At 46.0% G+C, this 14,825-nt stretch overlaps 1 protein-coding gene across 6 annotated transcripts in view; it reads left to right on the top strand.

Moving 5' to 3' along the window:
• Window positions 1-14,825, top strand: part of ARHGAP40 (Rho GTPase activating protein 40) — a 157,986-nt gene that overhangs the window by 99,095 nt on the left and 44,066 nt on the right. For all 6 annotated transcript variants that reach the window (XM_063960264.1, XM_063960261.1, XM_063960262.1 and 3 more), the window contains 2 exons: window positions 4,357-4,526; window positions 12,203-12,423. In XM_063960264.1, the coding sequence (XP_063816334.1) occupies window positions 4,379-4,526; window positions 12,203-12,423 (369 nt within the window). In that variant the 5' untranslated portion in view covers window positions 4,357-4,378. The remainder of the gene's footprint in view (window positions 1-4,356; window positions 4,527-12,202; window positions 12,424-14,825) is intronic.

The following is a 14,825-nucleotide window of genomic DNA, read 5'->3' on the forward strand; positions in this document are numbered from 1 at the left end:
TTACACATAGCGGCAGACAGCGTGCCCTCGTTACACATAGCGGCAGACAGCGTGCCCTCGTTACACATAGCGGCAGACAGCGTGCCCTCGTTACACATAGCGGCAGACAGCGTGCACTTTTTACACATTACGGCAGACAGCGTCCCCATTTTACACATTACGGCAGACAGCATACACTTTTTACACATAACGGCAGACAGCATCCCCATTTTACACATTACGGCAGACAGCATACACTTTTTACACATAACGGCAGACAGCGTGCCCTTTTTACACATTACGGCAGGCAGATTCTACCTTTTTACACATAGCGGCAGGCAGATTCCCCATTTTTATACATAGCGGCAGGCAGATTCCCCATTTTTACACATTGCGGCAGGCAGATTCCCCCTTTTTACACATTGCGGCAGGCAGATTCCACATTTTTACATTGCGGCAGGCAGATTCCCCCTTTTTACACATTGCGGCAGGCAGATTCCCCATTTTTATACATAGCGGCAGGCAGATTCCCCATTTTTATACATAGCGGCAGGCAGTCCCCCCTTTTTACACATTGCGGCAGGCTGATTCCCCCTTTTTACACATTGCGGCAGGCAGTCCCAACAAATAAAAAAAGAAAGAGACAGACAGACAGAAAGAAAGAGAAAAATTATACTTACCCTCTCTGTTGGCTCAGGCTCCTTGTGCAGCTTCCCGGGCAGTAGAGAAGAAGGAGGAGGGAGGTGGAGGAGGGAGCCGCAGCAGCGCTGTGTTATTGGTGGAGGCGCTGCTGCTGCTGCCCCTCTGCTTCACTATAGGCTGTTCTCAGAGACAGCCTATAGTGAAGCAGAGGAGCAGCAGCAGCAGCGCCTCCACCAGTAACAAAGCGCTGCTGCGGCTCCCTCCTTCACCTCCGTCCTCCACCTTACCCGGTACCGCTGCAGTGCGCGCCGCTCCTCTCCTCTCTCTCCGGGCGGCTGTGCGCTGCGGGCAGCGGTTGCCCGCAGCGCACAGCGGCATGTAATGAGTCAGTTTGACTCATTACATGCTTGGGCCCCTGAACAGAGGCGGGCCCCAGTGCAACGCACTGCTTGCACTGCCGGTAGTTCCGCCTCTGCCCCTTGCAAGTGCTGGAAGGAGCACCAACAGTCCAGTTCCTGATATTCAAATTGAAGATGTCACTGTTGAAGTACACCAGGATGAGGATATGGGTGTTCCTGGCGCTGAGGAGGATGCTGGAGAGATTGAAGGAGGAGCTAAAACGGAGCGATTCCGCTAGGCATGTGGGACTTGTGGATGGAGCCCTTCATTCGCGTAACCAGGATTCACGGGTGGTCAATCTGTTGAAATAAGAGCACTACATTTTGGCCACCGTGCTCGATCCTAGGTTTAAATCCTACGTTGTATCTCTCTTTCCGGCAGACACAAGTCTGCAGATGTTCAAAGACCTGCTGGTGAGACAATTGTCAAGTCAGGCGGAACGTGACCCGCCAACAGCTCCTCCTTCATTTTCTACCGCCACTGGAGCTGCCAGGAAAAGGATAAAATTTCCAAACCCACCCGCTGGCGGTGATGCAGGGCAGTCAGGAGCAAGTGCTTACATCTGGTCCGGATTGAAGGACCTGCTAACGATTACTGACATGTCTACTGTCACTGCATATGATTCTGTCACCATTGAAAGAATGGTGGAGGATTATATGAGTGACAGCATCCAAGTAGGCATGTCAGACAGTCCGTACGTATACTGGCAGGAAAAAGAGGCAATTTGGAGGCGCTTGCACAAACTGGATTTATTTTACCTAAGTTGCCCCCCCTTCAGTGTGTACTCCAAAAGAGTGTTTAGTTCAGCCGGTCAGCTTGTCAGCGATCGGCGTAGGAGGTTACTTCCAGAAAATGTGGAGAAGATGATGTTCATCAAAATGAATTATAAATTCCTCCGTGGAGACATTTATCAGCAATTGCCTCCAGAAAGTACAAAGGGACCTGTGATGGTGGATTCCAGTGAGGACGAATTAATACTCTGTGAGGAGGAGGATGTACACAGTGAAAGGGGTGAGGAATCGGAGGATGATGATGAGGTGGACATCTTGCCTCTGTAGAGCCAGTTTGTGCAAGGAGAGATTGATTGCTTCTTTTTTGGTGGGGGCCCAAACCAACCAGTCATTTCAGCCACAGTCGTGTGGCAGACCCTGTCGCTGAAATGATTGGTTTGTTAAAGTGTGCATGTCCTGTTTATACAACATAAGGGTGGGTGGGAGGGCCCAAGGACAATTCCATCTTGCACCTCTTTTTTTATTTATCTTTGCATTATGTGCTGTTTGGGGACTATTTTTTTAAGTGCCATCCTGTCTGACACTGCAGTGCCACTCCTAGATGGGCCAGGTGTTTGTTCCGCCCATTTGGGTCGCTTAGCTTAGTCATCCAGCGACCTCGGTGCAAATTTTAGGACTAAAAATAATATTGTGAGGTGTTCAGAATAGACTGGAAATGAGTGGAAATTATGGTTATTGAGCTTAATAATACTATAGGATCAAAATTACCCCCAAATTCTTTTATTTTAGCTGTTTTTGAGGTTTTTTTAAAAATCACCCGAATCCAAAACACTTCCGAATCCAAAACCCAAAAGGGTGGTTTTGCCAAAACGCGTCCGAATCCAAAACACGACCGCGGACCCGAATCCAAAACACAAAACGCGAAAAATGCCCGCTGCACATCTCTAATAAAAACATGTTTGCACCTAAGAGAAGTACATGCCCCCCTTATTCTTATAATTTATTCTTATAGCTTTACACTAAATAATAAAAAAGGGAACAAGTGATTTAGTAAATGTTCCTGAAGGCTGCCTCTCAGACATAATATAAAGTCTAGGCTGAAAAAGGTCAGTAACCTTGAGGATGTCACTGGGCTTACTGCCTTCATACATAATGGTCTAATTTGTTCAAGCATCAAGTGCTTATTGTCTTGATGCTCAGTACTCTAGCTTGAAGTGACAGAGCCATATGTAGACGATAATCTAACTTGCTGGTTATTGATCATCTCATGTGGTTTTCTCCCTATATTTCTTTGAAAAATATATCTAAAGATGGTGCTCTTTACAGTCACCTTTTGTTGTACAACATTGACATAAATACTACATAATTACATTTGCGTGTTGAGAGTCACAGCATTGAAAGGTTGTGTCCGTTGAACTGTATTCATTAGTTATGACTCATGGGACCAGTTTGTACATCTCAGATGACACAAACTGTAATGCACAGACACTGGACTAGTGTTGCTCTAAACCAGTGGGTCCTTGAGGACCTAGAGTTCTATTTCCTAAGCCTTGGAGAGAGAGAAAGTACCAACCAACCAGCTCCTGACATTTTTCAAACACAGCCTGTAACATGGCAGTTAAGAGCTGATTGGCTGGTAGTTTTATCTCTCCATTTTATCTCTCTCCAAGGCTTAGTAAATAGACCCCCAAGTTTAGGAATCACTGCTCTAAACAGAAAAAATAGACGTTGGTTCCACAGTTCCTCCCATAACATTTAATTTATTTTGTTGTACTAGAGTGTTGTGTGTCTGCAGGTATTTGATATTGTTTTCGAACTTTTGCAGTGCTGTAGTGTTGATGTAGATTAGAATCGGATTTCCGTTTTGAAGTAAGAAGGAATCAGGTTATTGAATACTGAAGGATGATTAATCACCTCCTTCTGAAGTAACTATGCAGGAAGTGAACAAATGAATTTAAGGTAGATGCTAGAATCAAGTGGGCTAAAGGACCTCTGACATCAGGGGGAGGAGCTAAGACAGCGGGATGGTTCTGTCACTATCCACGCCACCAACTACTCCCTTTAGTAACCTGGGGCTAGCGAAGCGCGCCACCGTGCCAGAAGTGTGGCGAGCGATGTGGGTACCTTGTTCGGCCATGGCCCCTCTCCCTGGTGACATCAGAGGTCCTTTTTCCAACTTGATTCTAGCCTTAACCATGAACTTAAGGGACAATTCCATGATTTGGGCATGTCCTGTAAAACAGGATCTCAGCACGATCACTTTTCAAGATGCGGATTATTCTTCTGAGATATTGTTTTATGTGTATAGAAATGATATGGGTCTATTTTGTTATTTGACTCTTAAGAGCAATAAAGTTTAAAAAAAAAAAATAATACAAAACATCAAAATATATTATATTAAGTTCCTTTTAACATGTTGCCAACTATTTATCCAATGTTACATGAAATTCTGAATGCAAAACGCCAGTTTGCCTTGATTTGTATGCCCACACAGTTGCCCGCTGTGAATGCAGGGCTTAGACTTTCCTACATGCTAGTAATAAAACCAAGATACTTGTGTTCCCTATGTGCTCATGTCCTTATTTCTCATTTATGTCTCTCTCAGCCTGCGGTCTTGCCCTTGCAAAATGAACCAGCCCGCAGCCAGCTTGTGCTCCAGGAAAAATTCTGACCCTCTTTCAATGAAGGACTTTTGGCTGGAGGTGGAAAACATCAAACAGATGCGTGCATCTGATGGGTATGAGAGCAGCTCCTCTGAGCCCAGCACCCCAGAAGGTAAATGACATTGTATTTAATCTTGCTCCATTCTACTGAAGCAATTAAAATAAAAAATAATTGATATAGTTAAGTTTTGTTAACGCCCATGCAAGGCATTTAAGACTACAATTGTAGAATATTTTTTAGGTTATTACAGTATAAACTGTTTTGGATTTAGCTGATTCATTATATCACTGGTGCACAAATCCATTTGTGCATCAGTGATGTCGTCAGCAATCCCTGTGTTGATTTCCACTGACGTGAAAGCCATAGCTAGGGTCAAGTATAGGCAACATGTAGCATTACCAACCTCTCATTATATATTTGTCACACTAGAATGGATTGGGATTACATAATCTAATTATCAGTTGTCATATCTGTTGTATTAGTTTTGCATTGGGAATGAGTATGTTATGTCTTGGTATTTCTCATTAAGTTGCAGGTCTTTCACAAGCTACAAATTAACCCTAACAAGAAAGTAGCGTTTATCAATTTTGTTATCCCAATTTCTCCTTTTCATCCCTTTTCTTACTATCTTTTACTTTGCTGTTTTCAAGTACCCAAAAAAAAGGCAAGTGATAAAAACGGAATACACTGTATTAATATGCATTACAGGTTGAGTATCCCATATCCAAATATTCCGAAATACGGAATATTCCGAAATACGGAGTTTTTTGAGTGAGAGTGAGATAGTGAAAACTTTGTTTTCTGATGGCTCAATGTACACAAACTTTGTTTAATACACAAAGCTATTAAAAATATTGTATTAAATGACCTTCAGGCTGTGTGTATAAGGTGTATATGAAACATAAATGAATTGTGTGAATGTACACACACTTTGTTTAATGCACAAAGTTATTAAAAATATTGGCTAAAATGACCTTCAGGCTGTGTGTATAAGGTGTATATGTAACATAAATGCATTCTGTGCTTATATTTAGGTCCCATCACCATGATATCTCATTATGGTATGCAATTATTCCAAAATACGGAAAAATCCCATATCCAAAATACCTCTGGTCCCAAGCATTTTGGATAAGGGAGACTCAACCTGTAATATATTCATACTAGAGCATGCGTTAGTAAAGTGAATCATCATTTCTCTAACGTCCTAGTGGATGCTGGGAACTCCGTAAGGACCATGGGGAATAGCGGGCTCCGAAGGAGGCTGGGCACTCTAGAAAGATCTTAGACTACCTGGTGTGCACTGGCTCCTCCCACTATGACCCTCCTCCAAGCCTCAGTTAGATTTCGTGCCCGGCCGAGGTTGGATGCACACTAGGGGCTCTCCTGAGCTCTTAGAAAGTTATAGTCTTAGAATTTGTTATTTTCAGTGAGACCTGCTGGCAACAGGCTCACTGCAGCGAGGGACTAAGGGGAGAAGAAGCGAACTCGCCTGCTTGCAGCCGGATTGGGCTTCTTAGGCTACTGGACACCATTAGCTCCAGAGGGATCGACCGCAGGCCCAGCCTTGATGTTCGGTCCCGGAGCCGCGCCGCCGTCCCCCTTACAGAGCCAGAAGCAAGAAGATGGTCCGGAAAATCGGCGGCATGAAGACTCTGTCTTCACCAAGGTAGCGCACAGCACTGCAGCTGTGCGCCATTGCTCCTCTCACACACTTCACACTCCGGTCACTGAGGGTGCAGGGCGCTGGGGGGGGCGCCCTGAGGCAGCAATAAAAACACCTTGGCTGGCTAAAATACCTCAATATATGGCCCCAGGGGCTATATATGAGGTAAATACCCCTGCCAGAATTCCATAAAAAACGGGAGAATAGGCCGCGAAAAAGGGGCGGAGCCTATCTCCTCAGCACACTGGCGCCATTTTTCCCTCACAGCTCGGCTGGAGGGAAGCTCCCTGGCTCTTCCCTGCAATTCTACAGTACAGTAAGAGGGAAAAGAGAGGGGGGGGCATTAAAATTGGCACTGTATACAGTATATTATATAAAAGCTATTAGGGACATAACTCAGTTAGTCCCTGTATATATATAGCGCTCTGGTGTGTGCTGGCATACTCTTACTCTGTCCCCCCAAAGGGCTTTTGTGGGTCCTGTCCTCGTTTAGAGCATTCCCTGTGTGTCTGCGGTGTGTCGGTACGGCTGTGTCGACATGTTGAATGAGGAGGCTTATATGGTGACAGAACAGAGGCCGATATATGTGATGTCGCCCCCTGTGGGGCCGACACCAGAGTGGATGGATAGGTGAAAGGTATTAACAGATGGCAGACACAGATGTCGACACGGAGCCTGACTCCAGTGTCGACAAGGTGGAGACATATACACAATCCACTAGGAACATCCGTGACGTGATCCCGGCAATAAAAAATGTGTTATACATTTCTGACTTTAACCCAAGCACCTCTAAAAATGGGTTTTAGGTTTGGGGAGAAAAAACAGGCAGTGTTTTGTTCCCCCATCAGATGAATAAATGAAGTGTGTGAAAGCGTGGGTTCCCCCGTTAAGAAACTGGTAATTTATAAAAAGTTACTGATGGCGTACCCTTTCCCGCCAGGTGGATAAGTTACGCTGGGAGATATCCCCTAGGGTGGATAATGCGCTCACACGTTTGTCAAAAAAGGTGGCACTGCCGTCTTAGGATACGGCCACTTTAATAGGTACCTGTTGATAAAAAACAGGAGGCTATCCTGAAGTCTGTATTTACACACTCAGGTACTAGACTGAGACCTGCAGATAGTGCTGCTGCAGCGTGGTCGGTGACCCTGTCAAACAGGGATACTAGTTGGCAAACATAAAAACATATTAAAGACGTCGTCTTATATATGGGGGATGCACAGAGGGATATTTTGCCGGCTGGCATCCAAAATAAATGTAATGTCCATTCTGTCAGGAGGGTATTAGAGACCTGTCACTGGACAGGTGATGCTGACTTAAAAAGCGCATAGGGAGCCTTATAAGGGTGAGGAATTATTTGGGGATGGTCTCTGGGACCTCGTATCCACAGCAACTGCTGGGAAGAAATAATTTTACCTCAGGTTTCCTCACAGACAAAGGTACAGTCCTTTCGGCTTCAGAAAAGCAAGCGGGTCAAATGGCGCTTCCTTTCTGTACAGAGACAAGGGTAGAGGGGAAAAAGCTGCACCAGTCAGCCTGTTCCCAGAATCAAGATTCTTCCCCCGCCTCCTGTGAGGCCACACCATGACGCGGGTGCTCCACAGGTGTAGCCAGGTACGGTGGGGGGCCGTCTCAAAAATTTCAGCAATTAGTGGGCTCGCTCACAGGTGGATCCCTGTTTCTTTCAAGTAGTATTTCAGGGGTACAAGCTGGAATTCGAGATGTCTCCCCCCAGCCGTTTCCTAAAATATGCCTTGCTGACAACTCCCTCAGGCAGGGAGGCTGTGCTAGAGGCAATTAATAAGCGGTATTCCCAGCAGGTAATACTCAAGGTGCCCCTACTTCAACAAGGACGGGGTTACTATTCCACACGGGTTGGGGTACCGAAACCGCATGGTTCGGTGTGACCCATTTTATATTTAAAATCCTTGAACACAAAAATTCAAGTTCAAGATGGAATCGCTCAGGGCGGTTATTCCAAGCCTGGACGAGGGGGATTACATGGTATCCTGGGACATCAAGGATGCTTACCTGCATGTCCCCATTTACCATCCTCGCCAGGAGTACCTCAGATTTGTGGTACAGGATTACCATTACCAAGTCCAGACACTGCCGTTTGGACTGTACATGGCACCGAGGGTGTTTTATCAAGGTAATGGCCGAAATGTTGATACTCCTTCAAAAAAAAGGGAGTTGTAATTATCCCGTACTTGGACAATCTCGTTATAAGGGCGAGGTCCAAGGAGCAGTTGGTAGTCGGGGTAGCACTATTTTGGAAAGTGCTACAACAGCATGGTTGGATTCTAAACAGTCCAAAGTCACAGCTGGTTCCTATGACACGTCTACTGTTCCTGGGGATGGTTCTGGACATAAACCAGAAATAGTGTTTCTCCCGGAGGAGAAAGCCAAGGAGTTGTCATCTCTAGTCAGAGACCTCCTGAAGCCAAAATAGGTAGCGGTGCATCATTGCACGCGAGTCCTGGGAAAAATGGTAGCTTCCTACGAAGCAATCCCATTAGGCAGGTTCCATACAAGAACTTTTCAGAGGGACCTGTTGGACAAGTGGTCCGGATCGCATCTTCCGATGCATAGGCTGATAACCCTGTCTCCAAGGACCAGGGTATCTCTACTGTGGTGGCTGCAGAGTGCCCATCTTCAAGAGGGCCGCAGGTTCGGCATACAGGACTAGGTCCTAGTGACCATGGATTCCAGCCTTTGAGGCTGGGAGGCAGTCACACAGGGAAGAAATTTCCAGGGACTTTGGTCAAGTCAGGTTATTTCCCTACACATAAATATTCTGGACCTGAGGGCCATTTACAATGCCCTGAGGCCGGCAAGGCCTCTGCTTCAAAACCAGCCGGTACTGATCCAATCAGACAACATCACGGCAGTCGCCCATGTAAACCAACAGGGCGGCACAAGAAGCAGGATGGCGATGGCAGAAGCCACAAGGATTCTCCGATAGCGGAAAATCATGTGTTAGCACTGTCAGCAGTGTTCATTCCCGGAGTGGACAACTGGGAAGCAGATCTTCTCAACAGACACAACCTCCACCCGGGAGAATGGGGACTTCCTCCAGAAGTCTTCCAATAGGATTGTACACCATTGGGAAAGGCCACAGGTGGACATGATGGCGTCCCGCCTCAACAAAAAGCTATAAAAGATATTGCACCGGGTCAAGGGACCCTCAGGCGATAGCTATGGACGCTCTGGTAACACCGTGGGTGTACCAGTCGGTTTATGTGTTCTCCCCTCTGCCTCTCATACCAAAGGTACTGAGAATAATAAGAAGGCGAGGAGTAAGAACGATACTCGTGGATGGCCAAGAAGAGCTTGGTACCCAGAACTTCAAGAATTTATATCAGAGGACCCATGGCCTCTGCCACTCAGACAGGACCTGCGGCAGCAGGGGCCCTGTCTGTTCCAAGACTTACCGCGGCTGCGTTTGTCGGCATGGCGGTTGAACGCCGGATCCTGAAGGAAAAGGGCATTCCGGAGGAAGTCATTCCTACGCTTACTAAAGCCAGGAAAGAGGTTACAGCAACTCATTATCACCGCATATGGCGAAAATATGTTGCATGGTGTGAGGCCGAAAGGGCCCCAACAGAGGAATTTCAACTAGGTCGATTTCTGCATTTCCTGCAAGCAGGAGTGACTATGGGCCTTAAATTGGGTTCCATTAAGGTACAGATCTCGGCTCTGTCGATTTTCTTTCAAAAAGAACTAGCTTCAGTACCTGAAGTTCAGACATTTATAAAAGGAGTGCTGCAGAGTCAGCCCCCGTTTGTGCCTCCTGTGGCACCTTGGGATCTCAACGTGGTGTTGAGTTTCTTAAAATCACATTGGTTTGAACCACTAAAAACCGTGGATCTGAAATATCTCACGTGGAAGGTGGTTATGTTATTGGCCTTGGCTTCTGCCAGGCGAGTATCAAAGTTGGCGGCTTTGTCTTGTAAAAGCCCTTATTTGATTTTCCATATGGATAGGGCAGAATTGAGGACTCGTCCCCAGTTTCTCCCAAAGGTGGTGTCAGCGTTTCACCTGAACCAGCCTATTGTGGTGCCTAGGCTACTAGGGACTTGGAGGACTCCAAGTTGCTAGACGTTGTCAGGGCACTGAAAATATATGTTTCCAGAACGGCTAGAGTCAGAAAATCTGACTCGCTGTTTATCCTATATGCACCTAACAAGCTGGGTGCTCCTGCTTCTAAGCAGACTATTGCTCGTTGGATTTGTAGTACAATTCAGCTTGCACATACTGTGGCAGGCCTGCCACAGCCAAAATCTGTCAATGCCCATTCCACAAGGAAGGTGGGCTCATCTTGGGCGGCTGCCCGAGAGGTCTCGGCTTTACAACTTTGCCGAGCAGCTACTTGGTCAGGGGCAAACACGTTTGCAAAATTCTACAAATTTGATACCCTGGCTGAGGAGGACCTGGAGTTCTCTCATTCAGTGCTGCAGAGTCATCCGCACTCTCCCGCCCGTTTGGGAGCTTTGGTATAATCCCCATGGTCCTTACGGAGTTCCCAGCATCCACTAGGACGTTAGAGAAAATAAGAATTTACTCACCGGTAATTCTATTTCTCGTAGTCCGTAGTGGATGCTGGGCGCCCATCCCAAGTGCGGTTTATCTGCAATACTTGTACATAGTTATTGTTAACTAAATCGGGTTATTGTTGAGCCATCTGTTGAGAGGCTCTATTGTTTCATACTGTTAACTGTGTTTCATATCACGAGTTGGACGGTGTGATTGGTGTGGCTGGTATGAGTCTTACCCGGGATTCAAAATCCTTCCTTATTGTGTACGCTCGTCCGGGCACAGTACCTAACTGAGGCTTGGAGGAGGGTCATAGTGGGAGGAGCCAGTGCACACCAGGTAGTCTAAGATCTTTCTAGAGTGCCCAGCCTCCTTCGGAGCCCGCTATTCCCCATGGTCCTTACGGAGTTCCCAGCATCCACTACGGACTACGAGAAATAGAATTACCGGTGAGTAAATTCTTATTTTTGTTTCTCTTGGAACTTTGTGTACATTTATTTATTTTATTATTTTACTTATACATTATGGTGCTAATCTACAAAATTAAGCTACGGTGTGAAAACTAGGCCTGGTATACCTGAATATTTTCTATCATTCAATTCACCATGTCCTCATTTTTCTAAATAAGTAATATTTATAGATTTAAATCTGTATCATTCAGGGGATATGCTTCAAATAACACTTTTTGTGTTGTCATCCTTGAATTATTACAATGCCCTCAAAAATAGCATCCACAAAAATAATTAAATTGCAACTGTCATAATAGACATTCAAAGAAGGGATACAAAACTTGTGCACAGGCTGCATAACAAATCATATCAGGAAAATAACTGAAGGTGTATTGCTTAGAGGTGAGAAGAGACAAGATTGATAGGACAATAAAATTCAAATAGGTCAACAGTATTAATAGCAGTGGTTCCAAAATGTTTTTGAATCACGGCTCCCTAGAGCATCAGAATTTTTTTATGACACCCCTAGGCAAAAAAGTTTCTTATTGAGAAATGTAGAAAAAAATATTAAATTAAGTAAATTGTGTTTATATGTCATCATTAGGTTCAATTGTGTGGTGAGGGACAAGATATGCTTATGTTTGTCCACATATTTTATGATTGACAGCCACCAGCACTGGTTTTGCCTATTACATTGACCATAAATAATTTGAATTGGTACTGGACCACCAACCCAGGGCACCCCTGCAAGTGTCCCAAGGCACCCCATGGTACCTAGGCACACCATTTGAGAACCACTTGTGTAGAGAAAGAAACATAGAATTTGACTGCAGATAAGAACCATTTGGCCGTCTAGTCTGCTCTTTTAGTGGAGACTTCTAAAGGATAAGTAGATTTCCATGCACTTTTGTGCAGAGAATTTACTTCATGCTAAGCAAAGATGGTGTTATAGGGGGTATGGAAAATAGTATAAAGAAGTAGTACCTGTACAGTATTTATCATAAGAGAAAGGAAAAAAAAATGAAAGTAAGCTGTGTTTTTATGGAATCTCTTACTCCATGTGTGTAACCTAGGTTTGACCAATTCTGAAGGTGTCAAATTGTGTAAAGACCTACATTAGTGATTCTTTCTTATTTTAGAGGGAGAGGCAGAAGCCAATTGGCTGCAGGATGCTGGTCTTTCTCCACTAATTGATGACCAAAGTTCCACAGAAGACAATGTCTTCATTTTGTCGACCCTTACCAGAACACAGACTGCAGCTGTACAACGACGCGTTGACAGCTACAGCCAGTCACTCCGGAAGCGTTCCAAGCAACCAACCCGTGATGTCAGGGATGTGTTCACTAGAGTAAGCAGTGTTGTGAGTATCCCAACTCTTCCTCTTCACTGACAGGGCCAAATGTTATGCATGGGAGAGATGTGTTAAAAGATGGAATCCATGTACATTATTGCTGGTTATTATAATATTACCCAACAAAAAGCATTTATGGGTAGTCAGCTTGTGTCTCTACAAACTTTTAAAGAACTACATCTGTCAGCATACCATTTTACAGTATTTTGACATTTGAAGTTAAACTATTTTCTCTTACGTCCTAGAGGATGCTGGGGACTCTGTAAGGACCATGGGGTATAGACGGGCTCCGCAGGAGACATGGGCACTATAAAGAACTTTAGAATGGGTGTGCTCTGGCTCCTCCCTCTATGCCCCTCCTCCAGATCTCCGTTAGATCCTGTGCCCAGAGGAGATTGGGTGCACTACAGGGGAGCTCTCCTGAGTTTCTCTGATAAAGAATTTTGTTAGGTTTTTTATTTTCAGGGAGCACTGCTGGCAACAGGCTCCCTGCATCGTGGGACTGAGGAGAGAGAAGCAGACCTACTTAAGTGATAGGCCCTGCTTCTTAGGCTACTGGACACCATTAGCTCCAGAGGAAGTCGGAACGCAGGTCTCCTCTTGCTGTTCGTCCCGGAGCCGCGCCGCCGTCCTCCTCGCAGAGCCGGAAGATAGAAGCCGGGTGAGTATAAGAAGAAAAGAAGACTTCAAGGCGGTAGAAGACTTCAGATCTTCACTGAGGTAAGCGCGCAGCCATTGCTCCCAAAACAACACACACACTAGCGGGCACAGATGGGTGCAGGGCGCAGGGGGGGCGCCCTGGGCAGCAATAAAGCCTCTATATCTGGCATAGATACTGCGGAGGCAGTATTTCTTTCAATCCCCCGCCAGTTTGAGATATTTTGAGCAGGACCGAAGCCTGCCGCTGGAGGGGGCGGAGCTTGGTCTCTCAGCACTAACCAGCGCCATTTTCTCCACAGAGATCTCCAGAGAAGCTGGCTCCCCGGTCTCTCCCCTGCTGAACACGGTGACACAGGGCTGAAAAGAGGAGGGGGGGCACTTGTAAGGCTCAGTGAGTGTATTACACAGTAATTTAATATAAAAGCGCTATTATCTGGGACATTATTTTCCAGTGTCAGTTGTGCTGGCATACTCTCTATCTGTCTCTCCAAAAGGCCTTATTGGGGAACTGTCTCCTTATAACTATATCCCTGTGTGTGTGGGGGTGTCGGTACGAGTGTGTCGGCATGTCTGATGCGGAAGGCTCAGCTAAGGAGGAGGTGGAGCAGATGATTGTGGTGTCGCCGTCGGCAACGCCGACTCATGATTGGATGGACATGTGGAATGTTTTAAATGCAAATGTGACCTTATTACATAAGAGATTGGACAAAGCAGAGTCCAGGGAAAGAGCAGGGAGTCAATTCACGGCTTCGGCTGGGTCACCGGGCCCTTCTGGGTCTTAAAAACGTCCCCTATCCCAGATAGCAGACACTGATACCGACACGGACTCTGACTCCAGTGTCGACTACGATGAAGCGAGGTTGCACCCGAGGGTGGCAAAAAGTATTCATTATGTGATTATTGCAATAAAAGAGGTTTTGCATATCACAGATGACCCCTCGGTCCCTGACACGAGGGTGTGCATGTATAAGGAAAAGAAACCTGAGGTAACCTTTCCCCCATCCCATGAGCTTAACGAGTTATTTGAAAAGACTTGGGAAACTCCTGATAAAAAACTGCAAATTCCCAAGAGGATTCTTATGGCATATCCTTTCCCTGCACGGGACAGGGTACGTTGGGAATCCTCACCCAGGGTGGACAAGGCTTTAACATGCCTGTCAAAGAAAGTGGCGCTACCGTCTCTGGACACGGCAGCCCTCAAAGATCCTGCTGATCGCAGGCAGGAAACTACTTTAAAGTCTATTTATGCGCATACAGGTGCTTTGCTCAGACCGGCAATAGCATCGGCATGGGTGTGTAGTGCAGTTGCAGCTTGGACAAATACCTTGTCAGCTGACCTTGATACCCTAGATAGGGATACCAATTTATTAACCTTAGGCCACATTAAAGACGCAGTCTTATATATGAGGGATGCTCAAAGAGACGTTGGGCTGCTGGGTTCGAGAGCCAACGCCATGGCGGTTTCTGCTAGGCGCGCCCTGTGGACTCGCCAATGGACGGGTGATGCCGACTTAAAGAAACATATGGAGGTTTTGCCATACAAAGGTGAAGTTTTATTTGGGGAAGGTCTCGCGGACCTGGTTGCCACAGCTACCGCGGGTAAATCTACCTTTTTGCCTTTTGTTCCCCCACAGCAAAAGAAAACTCCACAGCATCAGATGCAGTCCTTTCGGTCGCGTAAGTCCAGAAGAGGTCGGGGCTCATCTTTCCTCGCCAGAGGTAAGGGTAGAGGGAAAAGAATGCCTGCTACG

The sequence above is a fragment of the Pseudophryne corroboree genome, chromosome 3 (assembly GCF_028390025.1).
Source record: "Pseudophryne corroboree isolate aPseCor3 chromosome 3, aPseCor3.hap2, whole genome shotgun sequence".
NCBI lineage: Eukaryota > Metazoa > Chordata > Amphibia > Anura > Myobatrachidae > Pseudophryne > Pseudophryne corroboree.